General features: G+C 42.3%; 1 protein-coding gene across 4 annotated transcripts in view; it reads right to left on the bottom strand.

The window, feature by feature from the left end:
- Nucleotides 1-16,675, bottom strand: part of ARIH1 (ariadne RBR E3 ubiquitin protein ligase 1) — a 63,468-nt gene that overhangs the window by 6,168 nt on the left and 40,625 nt on the right. For 3 of the 4 annotated variants that reach the window (XM_082321847.1, XM_082321849.1, XM_082321850.1), the window contains 7 exons: nucleotides 12,812-12,878; nucleotides 11,669-11,775; nucleotides 11,108-11,150; nucleotides 9,891-9,962; nucleotides 1,833-1,963; nucleotides 1,678-1,734; nucleotides 99-372 (listed from right to left, as the gene is read on the bottom strand). In XM_082321847.1, coding sequence (XP_082177973.1) covers nucleotides 99-372; nucleotides 1,678-1,734; nucleotides 1,833-1,963; nucleotides 9,891-9,962; nucleotides 11,108-11,150; nucleotides 11,669-11,775; nucleotides 12,812-12,878 — 751 coding nt within the window. Of the gene's footprint in view, nucleotides 1-98; nucleotides 373-1,676; nucleotides 1,735-1,832; nucleotides 1,964-9,890; nucleotides 9,963-11,107; nucleotides 11,151-11,668; nucleotides 11,776-12,811; nucleotides 12,879-16,675 lie in introns of all 4 variants that reach the window. The other variant, XM_082321848.1, reaches the window with a different exon arrangement.

Raw genomic sequence — 16,675 nt, 5'->3', positions numbered from 1 at the left:
CTTTGGTAAAACTGGGGACAAGAGCTTCTCCAAGCATTAATTCTCTTATTTCTCTTAGCTTTGTAATTTGAACTCCTGACAACCATGTTTTCTCTTACCTCAAAGATAATGGACTGATTATTCTTTTTGAGGTAGAAGGCAAAGACGTAAGTGTACATGAGTGTGGCACGACACTGGCAGAGGACGTCGACTGCTTTCTTCAGGAACTGCACCTCGATCCATGACATGTTGTGCTGCTGCATCTCCTCCATTTTCTGCTTCACCTGAGCATAGAGCTTGTGCTCAAAGCGCAGGCTCTGCATATGGTTCATATAGCGGTTGCAGTAGAACAGGTACCTCTGCAGGGCTGCTCTGGATCGCTGTGTTAATTCCCATTAGGGAAAAAGAAAACAAATAGTTAAAACAAAGTAATGGCTGCAAGAGAAGTAAACCCTTCACAGGGCTCTTCCTGACCCTGAGAACAAGCTTCCTTTCCAAAGGTGTTTCCTCTCCTCTCACGTTAGCCAGACTTAGATGGCGCCGCTTTGTGCGGCACTGTTAACCCTGACATTGTGTGGAGATGAGAGGCCAGGCCCACGGCAGCTCGCTGTCATGCAGGGGACTTCCTAGCACAGCTGTGGCATCCTCCCTCCCAACCCTGAAAGTAATTAGAATCACATTGCTAAAGCCTGATCAGTTTTGAATTTCAGCCTCTCAATTCAAGTTACAGGACTTAAATGCTTCCAGTGTCATGACAAACAGTAAGAAGCAGATTTTTTTTTTTTTTTTGGCTAATAAGGAATTCTAATTAAACAATTACTGTGCTTGTGTTAAGAGGGCAACCTTAGGTTGCCCAGGCCACACTGATTATAGAGCAGGGAAAAGATGCCATACGTTAAGTAGTACAAGAGAACCAAGATGACTCAATACACAGCCATTAATCTTATTTTTGTCTCACTGACAGATCAGCTGGAAAAAAGTGACAACATAGACATGGTTAAACTTGTACATTGTGGCTGTACAAAGGTAGCACATATCACCCAAAGTCATCCTTATCTGCAGGAGGAGGGGCTGCAGGAAACACTTTGGTTCTTGGCTATAACGGTACTTCGACAGAGATGCAGGAAATGTATTTCTGCAAGCTGCAGCACACAGCATGCCATACCTCCCCATTAAAAAGGGTTTTGGCTCTATCCATATTCACAAAACAGTTTAATGTAGCTGCAACTTCACCCGCAATTTCTTCTATGCCAAGCCTCCAAGTATAGTTACTAGAATGACAGCAGTCTATTTTATTTACATTCAAAAGGTCTGCTGTGTTTAAACACCTGGTTTTAGAACTTTACGCATTAAGAACTTTGCAGTAAAGAGCATTTTACAAAGGATGTGAGGATTGTTGTCTCAGACCCACGGCATTATGATGACTTCATGTGAAGAGCTGCTATAAAACAGGCAAGGAAGCATGACAGATAACAACTGAGTTAACATCTTCTTTAAATTGGCTTAAAGTGGCTCTGAACGTGTTTGGTTTTTTTTTTTTTCTGGCACAAAACAAGAATCCAAAGCTGCGGAGGAACTTAACTGTCTTTTGGATTTCTGCCCAAATCCAGGAAATTTTTCAGGGGCAATTTATAGGTTTACAGAAAGCACGCCACAGGGTTGGTGATCTCCCTTATTGCCAAAGGTTATGGACTCACCTCCTGTGCATCCCTTGCTGCCTTTGCATCATCCTCATTGTAGCGATTACAGTTGTACCTGTAACAGGGACACCGATTCCACAGATTTCAGTCCAAATCGATGCCATTTGCATCACAGCTTCCTTGCCTTCCAGCAAGGCACGCTCCTGAACTCACCAGGCAGATCCATGGGGCTCCCAGGGGCCCAGACACACCCAGCAGAACTCTGCTTTGCAGTTCTGGTTTCGACAGACCATGTGGTTGCAGCCCCCGTCCTTCTCGATGGTGACGTGGCATTTCGGGCATTCCTGTTCACAGGACAGAGAGCACCATTAGCAGGGAAAGCACAGAACCCACAACAGCCTTGTGAAGTCAGAAGGGTTTCCATGGCAGTAAGAGATAGCACGTCAAATGAAATGCATGATTTACTTCTTCCCTTTGATCATCACGATCTTCTTCCGAGTCAGGCCTTAAAATATTTCCAAAATCAGAGCAGCTAGATAGCAAAAAACCCTAAGGAATAACGCATTTTATCTATGCTGCTATCATAGTGGTATGGTAGATGGGTAATTTCATGACCTTCTCCAAAATCACAGCAGTAGTGATGGTCTATAACAGCCCAGGGGAAGGCATCTGGCTTTCCTCACCATCAAATGTTTAGTCCACTTCTGCAATCAAGCCGAAAAAAACCTAACCATGAGCTGATATCATGCTGTTATCAATCCGAGACACCTGCAGTTGTAAAATGCCATCCAAAAAGTATCTGAAAACGTGCAGCAAGAATCTAGCGTGCTTCAAAGAAGTTTCTGTCAGCTAAAAAGACACTTCTCCTGGGGCACTTCCACATTTCCCAACAGGTCCCGTTTTTCCCCTTCATGTGACACCTCACTGAAGACTTTTCTACAAAAGCCTGCATGAGGCTTCCCTTTCAGGTGTGAGGCCTTTGACAAATACGAGGATATCAGAGCAGCACTGCCCAGGGAAATCTTTGGGGAGTAAGGTTTGGGGATTTTTTATAACACCAATATCATTCTCATACATCAGCAGCATATGGCCACTTCCTAAAACGATATTCAACTCATGTAGAGCATAAAAGATTATTTCTGTAGTATCCCAATGACTACACAAAGCTGAGGTTGCAAGAATAAACTAAGCTGCCCCTACGAGCAAAGGAAGCCAGTCCAGCTCTCTTCTGCCACTTGTTCCTGTCCCCGTGGCACTTCTCTTATGCCGGGACACAAAGCAGCTGCACAAGAACTGGGCCAAGGAACTCATCAGGTTAAAATCAAGCTGCAAGTACAGAGGAAAAAAAAACCAAAAAGTATTTTAGCCTGGTTGAGTTCCTCAGTCCAGCTCAACACAAAGCCACACTAGCATTTATCAAGTTTTTGCAAAAGCCAGTTTTATCTACAAGGCAATAACAAATATATCCAAACAAGTAATCCACACTCATGTAAAACCAGCTGCAGCTTTTGGTTCAGAAGCGTATAAAATCCCCTCCTCTGTTAGGAGCACGTCTTTACTGTTTGCTAACCAGAGCAACCATTTCCTATTCTGGCATTCAGATAAACTCTCAACAAAGGAAGAAACCAACATGTTCAGTCTACAACTGCTACTTTCATATAGGGCACAATCCAACACATTCTTATACATCCACTCCAAGTGTCCCAAGTATTACTTTATTTTCATACAAGTTTGCCTATTCGTATTGTAAGAGACAGGAGAATTTGCACACCAAGAAGTACCCAGAAGATAGCTCAGGAGGTGCAAAAGACCAATGTGGTCTCCAGCTGTCAGACGTGGCCCTTCCCACCACAGGGAGGGAGGTCTGCAGTAAGGCAAAGCAGGTTACAAGGGAAAAGAGACAAGGGGGAAGACATGAGAGACTGCAACTTCTTTTTGGCCAACATAATTTAAGTGCATTCAGCTACTTTTGCCTCCTGATGACTGCAAATTTGCAGACCTGAACACTAATGAAAAATAACGTTCATCACAGCAGCTTGACCTAACTTTGAGGTTATCCTTGCTTTAAGCTAGGAGGCTGAACAAGATGACATCCAGAGGTCCCTTCCAACCGAAATACTTTCATGATTCTGGTCTCCCCAGCAATGGCAGAGCGCTCCTCTTGAGTACTGCCACCATTTCTTCCTCTTCAAAGTCCTGCTTTGGTCCTACTGCCTGATCCTGAAGGGGAAGGGCAGAAACAGGTGACATCGCACACAACTAGCAAGGTTTTCCTGAGCAAGGGTGTAGCCATTCCTTTGAAAGGAGCCGGTACACTATTACAGGACTTGTTTGGAGAGCGCTGCCCTCCTGTTCAGCCAAGAAGGGCAGCGCTCCCATCCCATCAACAGGTCACAACCCTGAGGTTTGATTCAGGGTTTTTTTTGGCTGGTTGTTTCTCTGATAGGTTCAAGCAGCAAGCAAGCACATAAGGGGATTTTTCCAGCCCTGCTTTCCTCTCCATCACCTGTGTTTGTCCTACAAACAAAGTAGCTGTACTACAGACAGAGTAAATGAAGCAGAGTAGCTCCCTTGCAGGCCCTCTCAGGGGGGACAACATCAAGATATCCTCTTGGGCTGTCCACAGGATAGATACTCAGCCAGGCAAGCTTGTTCCCAATTAGTCAGTCAATGCAGTTCTGTGAATTTCAGAGTCAAAAATGGTCTTTTCTTTGAGCACACTACTCAGTGCAGCATCTATTTTCCCTTTTCCAGCCCTCCTCTCTCTTCCAATCCTGCACCAACATCTCAGGACCCAAATTTAGGTTCATCCCATCAATATCCTTCACAACTGTGAAGATCCCTGCTCAATCAGCCAGGGTGCACTTTGATAACATGTATGAACAGTGGCAATGCACCCGTCACTTCATGACACAGCTCCCCTTCACTCAAACACTGACCCTGGGGCACACAGCAATGAATGTTTTTTCAAGAGAAGACAGTGGTCTTAGAGCTGTGCAGTTTCTTCCAAACACATCTCATCTATGAGATGCCGACATCCGTGTGCCTCGGTTGAAGACGCAGCTAATCCAAACAAACTGTGGCGATCGTTCCTGCTTAGAAAATCCCACAACTGGAAGAAGAGAGAAACAGTTCCCAGATGACCTGCCAAGCTAGAGAGGCGCAGTAGGGCACGTCCACACCACAAGGATGTGGAGCCATCCTCACCCACAGCTAGGCTCAATTAGAAGCACCGAAATTCTGCTCTCCTGTCTTTGAGGATGAGACCAAGCTCTTCAGTGTCTCAATACTACACGGTGCTTAGGGCTTCTAGCCCTGCGATGCAAACTAGAACAATAAGACCCTAATTACAGCCCTTTTATTACAGGGAATGCCATCCTTTTCAAGCCTTTATACACCTGTCAAGCAAAGCACAAGGAAGACAGATTACACAGTAAGTTATACAGATGCATGAAGCTGTGTAAAAGTTGGATATTAAAAATCAAGGAAAAGCCATGAGAGGAACATGCTAAAGAAACGCTGAACACCATCGGAAAGAAACAAGCAGCAACTACACAAGCCACCAACGCAACGAGTGGGAGAGATTTATAGATTAAGGAGGATAGGGAAGGAAGATCTTATTGAGAATTACGGCTATGCAACAACATAATAGCCAGCAAATCAAATTACTAAACCGGTGGATTATTCTGCACGTTATCTGTCATGCTGCGATGCAGAAGTGACCTCATTAACATCATTCCACTCAAAACAATTCAGTGTTGTGCTTACACACTGCACTTTGAAACAAAAGCCCAGGCAAACCTGGCGAAGGAGAACAATCCCTATTTTGTCATAAAAGGCTGTGTGTACATAAAACACCATAAACCTCAGCTGCTGTTCTATGGATGAGAGGCTAATTAGAAACATATTTCATATTTCAGGGCAGGTAAAACAGATTAGCCCTCTCTGGGACTGCCGGAGGCAACTGGTGTACTTCAGCCTCCCAGCCACATTCACAGCAATGCCTTCACCTATAACCTGTCCTAAAAAAAAAAAAAAAAAAAAAAATCCTAAAACACCACAGGGATTTCTTAATGCATTTCAACAAAATCCGAAACCACTGAACTTAATTATGGATAGCGCAAAATAGTACACCGTAACAACACCTAGAGTCATTGCGCAAAGCAGGGTATTCTAAACACTTGCTCATCTGAGAGGAAAAGACGGCACTTTGACATCTTAGGGAAGATGCTGTTCACAGTTTTGGCACAAAACTGCGCTGGTGAGAAACGAAAGAGCAAAGTTCGGTGCTGGTGCCCGGGGAGGATCTAGCGGGCTGCCAGAATTTCCACGCGTTAGAACAAATGTAGGACTTCCAGAAAGTACAGAGGGAGCACATGTTCAGACATTAAAAAGTGACCTGAAAAGAAAGAGAACTGGGTTCGTGCCATTTTATCTCGCTTAGAGGAGAAAAACGGCCAATAGCTTTTTTGGAGGAAGAAAATCTGCCTGTTTTATATATCAGACATTCAAGCCCTGTCTAGCCTGGAAGATAATGAGATGGTGACATGCCAGGAGCCAAAAGCAGTAAGGCAGGGGCATTTTTAGTATCAGATGAACAACTTTCATTAACACCAATTTAACTTCAACAAAAAAACCTCTGCCTTAACATCACAAACTCAGGTTTGAAATAGAGTTTTCCCCGTCCTTTTAGGCACCTTTCAGGCAGTCTTGATACACCTTAAGAGCCAAAAATAAATGCACAAATCCAAGTTTTCTACATTTCTTATTGCTTTGAAGGCCCACTTAACAGAAGTACCTGATCTGTGTGGTTTCTTTATTCCCAAAGCCACACGAATCGAACAATACCTGAAACCTGCCTAGTTTAATTCAAGGAACTATTTAAGAACCAAGTTTGTAGAACTAACTGAAATAGAAAGAAACATGCAAAACCTTGGACTATTCAACCCTTCTCTGCAAGAAGACTGAGAACTAAAGGTTTGTTAAAGAACTTGTATTGGCTTATCTCAAGTTTAAATTAATTTAGTTAAGCTGAACTAATATGTGAAAGTATCGGAAATCAAAGGCCATCAACTCCAGCACACTCTCCACTGCAAGGGCTGTATCTTTTGGATAAGTAGAAAGAATTTACTGCAGGTCTCCTAAGTGCAAATAAATGAATGCAAAATAAAAAAAACCCAAGAAATACAGGAAACCACAGAACTCGCTACTCAAATCACCTCGATTTTCATTCAGACCATTTTACATAATTCATCAAAAAATGCATCACATCACTCCAGTTTGTGAACAGAAACCAATTCAGCTGGGTTTCACTTTTCTATTCTCTTATACAACAATTGTCTAATTTTCTTTTCCTATTCTGTCTCCCAGGGCAAGCTGGAACAAATGTATCTCTCATTCTCCTGTTGCAAAGGATTACCCAGATTTCAAGCCCACATTCCAGGAGGACTGGTATTTTTCTTTTATACCTTCATCTTGGTAAGACAGGAAGTTTTCTTCCCTGAATGGAGACCACATGGGACAGGACTGCAGCTCAGCATCACGCTTGGAGGACTCGAGAAAGCACTTTTTCAAAAGCTAGAAACAGCAATGAAGACCACAGTAGCAATTAAATTACTAGGAGAGTTTTTCCCCACTGAAAACGGGGATTTTTGCATCGGAAGGTACCTGATCCAATTCCTTTCCAGGTTCTTCAAAACTAAGAAATTCAACACAGAATTTGGGCTCTGACTTGCAGTCACTGAAGCAAATAGCTGTGAAGGAACAAGACATCCCTCCCCAAATGCAACTGCCCCATTTTCCTGCTAGATATAGTACAGAGAGAGAGTAAGGACAGGTGTACGCATGCTCCAACTGTGCAATTCCAATCCCAGTGTATCACTACAACCTCACACTACAGCAGGAAAGGATTTTACTTGGTTCTTCTCTGAACAGCAGCAGGACTGTGTCGCTGCTGTCAGATAGGCACTTGGGTTTCTCCGTGCCTTTGGCCAAGGGCCAGCAGGCAACTCAGGCAAGAGGAGGTGGTGGCTGGCAGCCCCACGGCTCTGGACTTTTCCGGTTCTCCGGAGGCTGCAAAGCTCCAATTGCACATGTTCCAGCAGCCAGCGTCACTCGTGCTTCATCATTATAGCAGTGTGAAATTACCACCTTTCACATCTCCGCTGCCCACAAAAAGCCAGAGATTATTACGAGGGGTGGGTTACATTTCCTGCCAACTTTCCCCTCAATTGAATCTAGCATCAGTTCGGAGAGGAAGAATTGTGATATTGTCCTTCAGTTAATTCAATTGATATGGATACCATAAGACTCCAGGACAGTTGGCTGGCTCAAATGTCTGGTGTAATTACCCTGATGTTATTTTTCTTCCTGTTGCTGCTGTACAGCCTAGGCTCCAAAGCATTTTCTTGCTGTAGGAGTATCTTGTATGGTATTAGAGGAAGTAGCTTAGACAGGGATGTTCAAGGACAACAGCTCTTCTGCGGCTGACACGAGACTACAGGAACTAAAAGATAAGCTGGGCTGATGCCAGCATGCCTTGGCCATACTCATTTCCCCTCCTCACTGTCCTCTGGATGGGTGTTTCCCACAAAAAGTCTTCTTACTCTGGCCATTCAATACTATTTCTGACAGCCTAAGCTGTGCTTTAAATACCAGCCCAACCACTAGCATAGCTCCTTGCTGACAAAATCTAGATTTGGGGCTGGGCGGGGGGAAGACCATCTTTACAATAATATTTCTGTCTATGCTTAAGTCTGTGGGCAAGTAAGCTGCAGAAACCCTTACCATCTTGTCTGAAAGAGACAAGTAGCTTCCTATTTCCAGTAGCCAGCATTAATGGCACATTATTCATGTTTGGTCTGCATTAACGCATGTGTGTATATCATTTCAGCCTTTTTAACAAGCACAGAATCCAGTAATGGAAAGCTTAACATTTGATCATAAAATCCAGCAAGGAGAGCTCAGATCCTGGTCTTCAGCAGCACATGCCAAGGTTGGGGCAGGTAGAAGACCAACAGACCTACAGCCATGATCAGTACTACACCCCTGAGGGGCAGCAGCAGCACCTGATCTGGCTCCCAAGGGCTTTGTCACAGGCAAAATAGGACTGCAACACAGGCAAAGTGGGGCTGTGGCCATTCTGATGTCCCAAATATTTGATCCCCAAGGCTAAAAGCTGCTTTACATGTGCTTTACACTCAGCCCTTTCCAGCCCTTCTTCCAGCTTAATACAGGCAACACCTGAAGACCAAGCAAACTTTGAGCAAATTTGGCTCAGTTCTTGAGCCGCAACGCATCTTTGAACACACCCACCTCAGAAAAAGCCAAGTTCACTTTATTGAGCAACATTCAGCCTCCAAGCAGGGACCACACAAGTCTCAGCCCACAAAACAGAAAGAAGCAGCCGTGACTGCACAATTTCAGCCTGACTTTAACTGTGTATTTCAGCATGATGGGTGTTTCTGCTTTCACCATAATGCAACATTCCAGTTCAATGAAAAACACACAGCCAGCCCCAGAAAGAAGCAGCCCCTGCTGCAAACAATACCATTAACCAATTACACAACAGAGCTAAGGAAACAAAGCAGCCATTTCCTCACACCCTCACCACCTTCTTCCACCCTCCTGGCTCAGCAGTCCTGAGACCCAGGTCTGCTCCTAACGCCCCAATGGCATCTGCTGCTTTTGTTTTCTTGCCACCATGCCAACCTTTGTTTTAATTCATCCCAAACTGAACAAATGCTGAAGTTTCAGGCAAAGTTGGGCTAGCTGGAACAAAGACATTTACATAATAAAATCTTAACAGCTGTTCTGCCAGTCTCTATCTGGAATCCTGCCCAGCAGAAATGAACAACTCCTCAAGAGGCCAGCCCAGGGGATTTAAAGGCAGATGTAAATTATCACAGCCAAATCAAGCCACAGGTGGTGTTAACATGTTTCACACGCTTGGAGTGAGGCACAGATTTGCTTAGGGAAGCCATCAGTGCCAGACAGGAGCCCAAAGACTTAAAAACTTGAGCTTCCTTTGGGTCTCCAATCAACTCTTTCTTACAAGAGCAAACTCCACTTATTGGGAAGAACCTCACCTGACTGGAGGCAGTAACACCTATTTGCTCTTCAAAAAAAGAGTACTTCAGTGTACTGTGGATTTTAAGGCTTGCTCTTAACTAATGACATTCAACAGAAAGAATAATCCCAGTACAGAGGAATTAGGCTGTCATCCTTCTTTTCATCTGGTAAGTCTATATATAACATGAGAAAAACCCCCACCTTTGTGTTCGCTGCAATCCAATTAGAAGTTTCACTGTCATCATCACACTTCTTAATCCATTTCTTTAACCACTGTTAGAAAAATGAAGAAAGAAGAAAGTTACATTTAAATAGAGGAACTGTAAATACTCCTAAGACAGCTGCTTGTATTAAGGTAACGGTAAGGAATGCATAACCACATGGGATATGGGAGGGTGGTGGTGCTGCAAAGCAGTGCAAACAGCAACTAATTTAGTTGCAGACATTTCCTGCAGCACCACCCTGATCCAGCGAGCACACTCACTCAGCAAAAACACTTCACCAATGAGTTTGCAGTTCTTAAGTTCAACCAACACAAACTTCACATGGGACTCTAAAATAAGGACGTTGTAACAGTGATCTGCCAAAACTGCAGTCAGACGCTCCGTGATGCCTAGCTTTACATCAAGCCAAGTTTTTCCTTAAGCTTGCAATGCTCACCTTATGTGGTTTTGTTTGTTTGTTTGTTTAATTTTAAAACCTCACAGAGAATATGGCTTTATCAAATGAACGCAAGTAACAAAAGCAAAAGACTGCTTGCACCTGTTAGATAATAAACTGACCACATCTAGCCTGGAAAGCCCAGCTAAATCATACTAAACCTTTGGTGAGGCTTCCCTCCCCTCTCCCCAAGGAAGTTTTTTTCATATTTGTCACTAGGAATGCAGACTGCTCTGTCCCCAAGGCATGAAACATGGCTGGCCATCAGCTCTGCACAGGCCACAGGATCCCAGGCTTGATTACAGCTTTCAACAGCTCCATGAACAATTCTAGAGTTCACTGCACAGGAGCACGTCCCAGGACAAAATTAATTCCTTCAGTACAACAAATCGTAAGCCTGCTGAAGCACTGAACACCTACAGAAACATCTAGTACGGGAATGCTTGTTGTCAAGTGAAGCATTCACTCCTGAAGCACCTTCATTCCTCTTCAGAGGGTCACAGCTGTAAGAGCCTCCTCCAGACATTTCCCCATCTGGCTGAGGCACTGTTCCTTCACAAGGTCCAACTTTGAGGCATCCTAAAGGCATCCAATATGATTTCACTGATTTTTCTCATGCTATGATCTAAACATGTGAACTACTATGCTTCTTGATGTGAACAGCTGCAAAGCTTGTGCTTCATTTCTACGTCTTGCACATAAATGGACTTTAAACTTTTTCGAGTCATGCATTTAGAAAAGAACTTTGATGTGCTCACCTTGCATTTAACAGGATCATGCCAGTTTTCACCGCAGTTAAAGCTATAAGTGAAAGAAAGGGGAAAATAAGCAAATAAGGCAGATGATTACACTCTTAGTTAACTAGGTTAACACCATGGAAGTTTTCTTCTGGGTTGTTCTACTGAAAGACCAAGGTCAGTCCTAAGGAAACGTTATATATGCCAAGAAACCCGCAACCCTCAAATCCCTCAATGGCCATTTCAGAGCAGTATATATCTCAATACACTTTGATTCTCTACAGTGCCTGCAGTCAAGAACCTCACCTAATCTGAAACCATTCAGCTGAAGGCCATCTCTCAGTAAAAGCTAGATCTGTCTCCATGTCAAAGGAGGCCCGAGAGATAGAGAGCAACAACTACATAGTGACATGCTTTGTAACCAGCTGTATCCAATCCTGGCTTACCATTTGAAGCCCACCCCATACTTCTCCCACCATCTAAACCACATCCCAATATAAAGACTTAGAGAATACATACTAATACACTTTCAAGGTAGTAAGTAAAAAGCAGTATCAGCATCTTTTACTTCATTGTTCTTACCAAAACTGACGTCCACATTTGCAGCGAACAGGTTTAGCATCAGGATATTGAACTTTAACAACGTGGTGGCAATCTGGGGCAGGACACCATTTTAACAGTCGATTACACTACAAAAAAAAAAAAAAAAAAAAAGAAAAAAGCATAATAGAAAAAGGATGCTGCACAAGGACCCTACCTGCCCTTCATCCCTTTTTCATTCTTTCAACCATGACCTTCAGTCACAGTCCTTCCTGTCTTAGCAATCCTCTGCAATAAGAGTGCTGTCTCCTCAATCTAAGCATTTACTTTCTTTCTGCTGAAAGCAAGCAGGAATATGATTGTCAACTCTTCACTGCCAAATGGCCTCTTATGAAAGATGAGGAGCATAAACACTTCTGCTGACCTCCCAGCTGACCCAGGGAAAATATTTGAACAATATGAAGCTATGAAGCTTTCCACTGAAAAAAAGCACCTGTCAAGTTGTTTGCAGCTACCCATCTCTCTTCCACCACTGCAACAGCCTTTCTGAAATGCTGCTCACACCACACACGCTAGCTTTTTATAAGCACCATTTTCTAACACCCCTTGAACACCATCTCATCGCCTGTTCCTGCTGTACTGCGGCCAGATATGGGTCTGCACTGCTAGACTTTTGTCAGTCTTTCAGCCTGCAACATGTGTTTGTCTCCAGTGTTGCATTAAAAAAACCACTGCGAACATCACTTCAAACAAGGAGCGACAGTTTGATCCCAGTAACAACTTACATACTGGGCCCTATAGTGAATCTGAACGCGTACAACTGGACACTGGAAAAATCTTCCAAAGCACCTTCTTCTAGGTTTATTTTAATTTTGAAGTGGCAAAGCTATTAGTATTTTGCTAAAAGAAATATTGCAACTTTAATTCCAATAGCATCTGTTTACTATATCTCTAGGTCTTTTGTCCTGCAGATTTTTTTTTTTTTTTAATATTTTCCTACAACTATACCTGTAACTAAACAGGCTATAAAATAACCCCTGCAAAGCCTCTAACTTGTAGTTACACATGATTAGAGACTATGCATTTTTTGCATACAGTTATAAACAAGCCTCACTTCTCTGGTTTGGTACACGTGAGAAACAAAACAACCTAGAAGCCATTAAATATTTCAATTAAAACACTCACCTCTACAAAACTATTGGTTATTAAATGCTGGTACTTTAATTTAACCTTAGAATCTGTGATCAGACGCCTGTGGAAAGGGAAGAAACACAGAAAAATTTTTATAGTAGAAAACTTTTTTTCCATACATAGCCAGTAAGTTCAGACAGAAAAATTATTTTGATTCTTCCTTTTATGCTTGTACTTTTTTTGTACTTACCTGTTCTCTATTTATTTACTATATTACATTACTGTGAAATCTACAACTATGGTATTTAACTTTTAATATTAGCTTCAGAATCATACAGAAAGCTCATGCAATTCAGAAGTACTGAACCTGTTGATGTGGGGATTTCCCCCCCCCCCCCCCCCCAAAAAAAAACCACTTTCCTGAACAGCCCAAGAAACAGAGCAAACAATTTCATTAGTTCATTTACATTAAACATGCACATTTTGTGGCAAATCCCTTTAAAAAGCTCCAGAACAACTGTTGTATGGTTACTAACTTTGGTAGATCTAATGTTATCTGGGTTCCTATGGAATGGTACAGCTTCAGTTTAAAAGTTAATGTGGTTTTAATCTATTTATCATAAAAACAAAGTTGATTTAAATTCAACATCATAGAGGGTGTACACAACATTGACTTTAAATTAAGTCAGTCAGCTCAGAAGCAGGCGAGCAGAAGAAAACCAGAGAGAGAGTAACCCTTTAAAAGCACGGTAACCACTTTTCTCCTGGACACGCTGACCCAGCAGCCATTTGCAGACTGTCCAGCCTAGATGCATTCAAAATAATTTAATTATGTATTGCTGAACACTTTTACATACATCTTCCAGTTATGACTGAAGCGTCTTCTGCATATATAGAAACTCACAATATAAAGTTGGATTAATACGCACTTTGCGGTACTTCGATTAAATCAAACTGTGGAATACAGCTTTATACAGGCCATACCACGTATAAATATTGAAATTAATAGATTATCCATTTCAGGGTGCAGCCAAAATCAAGCATACTCCCACCCATTATCGTGCCAACATTCATTAAAGAACAGAGCATGTGACGATGTAATGCTGCATAAATCCTAGCCCTTAGCAGTCTGGGGAGCTCCTCACCAAACAACATGCTGGTTATTACATAAACATAGCACATGGCAGCCAAATTCTCAGTGCTAAAATAAAACAAATCAGCTGACAACGCATCTCATCAGGCCTGTGTCCATGGCAAGCCTGCAATTTTGGAGTGAAACTTATTGAAGAATGAAAAAACAATTTGAATTTATAATATGAATTATAAATCTCACTTTCTTACTCCATACCCAAGCTGCTAGGCATAATAAATGTCACTTTAAAAATTTATTGTATATCAGGAACTGGAATTTAGATGAAGAGTAATGCCACAGCTAACCAGAGTGCACAGATTAAGTAGTCTGCTGGTTTTTTTGCTTACCAAACTGCCTATCATCACTCTGTGTTAGCAACCTCACCTGCTCTAGGTTCAACAGCACTTCCACAGCACCACTCAGGTCAAGACCTTCAAGAACTTTACTCTGAATATTATTGTCTTTTGACAAACCGTAAGTGAAATTAAGAGATGTAAACCATTCCCAGTGCCCATGAACAACCCTTTGGGGTACATTCCTCTGTGAGCCAAGCTATAAAAGAAGCAACTGCACCAAAGAAGCCAGGTTGGAAAAGCAAACTGCTTGCAAAAACAACTTAATTCTTGATCTCTTCTGGCAGCTCAGTTCAGAACTACACAATCTCAAAAATTCACTCAAAGATGGCAGTAATCCTTTATCAGATCATAAGTTTTGCACTTTTGTTCAATTTTGATAATGCAAACTCCTCAAAGACAGCAATCAGTGGAATTAGCAAAATGCACATCATGTGAGATGTCAAACACCCTCCCAAAGGAATTACTTCAAGACCTTACTACATTCCGATCCGATGCAGAAGCACTGGTATTTGCAATTATGCAAAGGAAGATTAAAAATGAGGCAGCACTCCATACGACTTCCATACGGGAATCCAAAATCCATCCATTCCCACCGAGTGGGTTGATTCTTAGAAGTTATTACCAGACTGCTGCCACCCACAAGCACCGGCCATTAGACACACCAGTCATAAAGGCAGCCTGCCTTGCTTATTAATGAAATCAACATCTTTGCATATAGGTTAACGTAATTACCAGCAGCATTAGCAAGGGTGAATAAGGGATAGAAACAGATTACCTTCAGCCAGTTTGAAGGTCTTGAAAGAGCTGAAAGGGACCCTCTCTTCAACCTTCCTACTTAAGCTCAACAATAACAAGGAAAACTGACAATAAGCTAGCTAAATACTCACAAATCCAGGAAAGTCATCTGACTTGCTAACTTTGGACTTGTATAGAGATAATTCAACTTCGAGATATACTGCCTTGCTGAGAGCAAGTACTGAAAAGAGAGCAAATTAATAACTTGGCCTATCTACTTTCATTTCCTGATGGATAAAGAAACTGATGTCTCTATACATCACACAGTAATCTTAGGTTCCTATAGCCTGGAAACCTAGAGCTGGAGACCTTGTAAAAAGGAAAAGACCTAAAAAGAGAATAATTAAGGCCATGGGAGGGGGTACAGATTCCAGTTCGAATTACTTGCATTTTTATTCATGCCATGTCATAAGACTGACTATCTCTGCTTTTAAAGGAAAGCATTATGCTTTTGTGAAAAAATGCACCTCCCTTCCCAGACATTCCAGGTGTCCTCTGTAAGATCAGGGAAAAGTGGATTTTAACCTCCACAAAACATTTATAGTTTTACCTGGACAAAGAGAACTGTTTGCTTTAACACCTAGATGCCATTTTACTATCATAGCCTCAGATATCTCTGCCATTTCTAGGTGGGGGGGAATCCCACAGCACATGGTGTGAGTTGAAGACTGCACAGATTCACCCCAGTGTCATGGTTTTCTGTGCTATAAAAGCCATGAAGTGAAACGTAAGGATAGTCAGACCTACTGCTAATATCAAGCAATAACAACAGAAGCCATAGCAACAAAAGCCAGTGCTGCTCTCTTCTTCCATCCTTTCCTTGCTCCTGCTACCATCACAGCCTCTACTGAATTCAGCTAGTCTACCTTACATTCACTATTTGAACAGCTTATTCGAACTGTTGCAATCAAGAAAACACTCAAGAAATTTCCTGAGAGTATACGACACCACAAGTTGAGTTCAGACTCCTGTAAACAAAAATCTCAATCAAGTCGCTCAAGATATTATGCCAACTTCAGTTCAGTTTCCACCCACTGAACTCTACAAGCCATCCCTCAACAGGGCATGAAAACATTTCAGCTACTTCCACTTCTATCCAGCCTACACTTCATGACTAACATAGAGCCACTAATGCAGAGGGATAAGGGAAATCACTAGCCTGAAAGCAACTGATATAAAAACCAGCAAATTAATATCAACGAGTGAGTCAGACTTCAGGAAGGAAGGAAGAAGGTAACAGAATAAGCTTCTATTAAGATGCTTTTTAGCATGAAGAATTAAAATGAACTTAATCAACGTTCAGAATTATGAAGGATGTTACTCACGCAATAACATCACCCAATATAAAAGAGAAGGAAGCTCATGGAATTGACTGCTCCACCATGTATGAGCAGTCATCCTACAGCCGGACAACTTAATTAGCGAAGTGACAGAGGCTGACATACCAGCTTAATCAAATCTTATGTTTGAGGGTCAACGGCTTTCTATCAGAGCACAAAAAACACGGCCTACATCAGACCATACACAGGACTTCTTGCCTCTGACTCACATATTAACTACAGCTATAGGACTTGGTGAACCAGTGGGTTGACCTAGGTAGGAAGTCCTAAATTCCTACATAAATCAAAGGAAACA

The sequence above is a fragment of the Platalea leucorodia genome, assembly GCF_965183815.1.
Source record: "Platalea leucorodia genome assembly, chromosome: 9".
In the NCBI taxonomy this organism is placed as follows: Eukaryota; Metazoa; Chordata; class Aves; order Pelecaniformes; family Threskiornithidae; genus Platalea; species Platalea leucorodia.
Note: the sequence above shows the minus strand (reverse complement) of the source record. Positions and strands in the feature narration are given on the sequence as shown.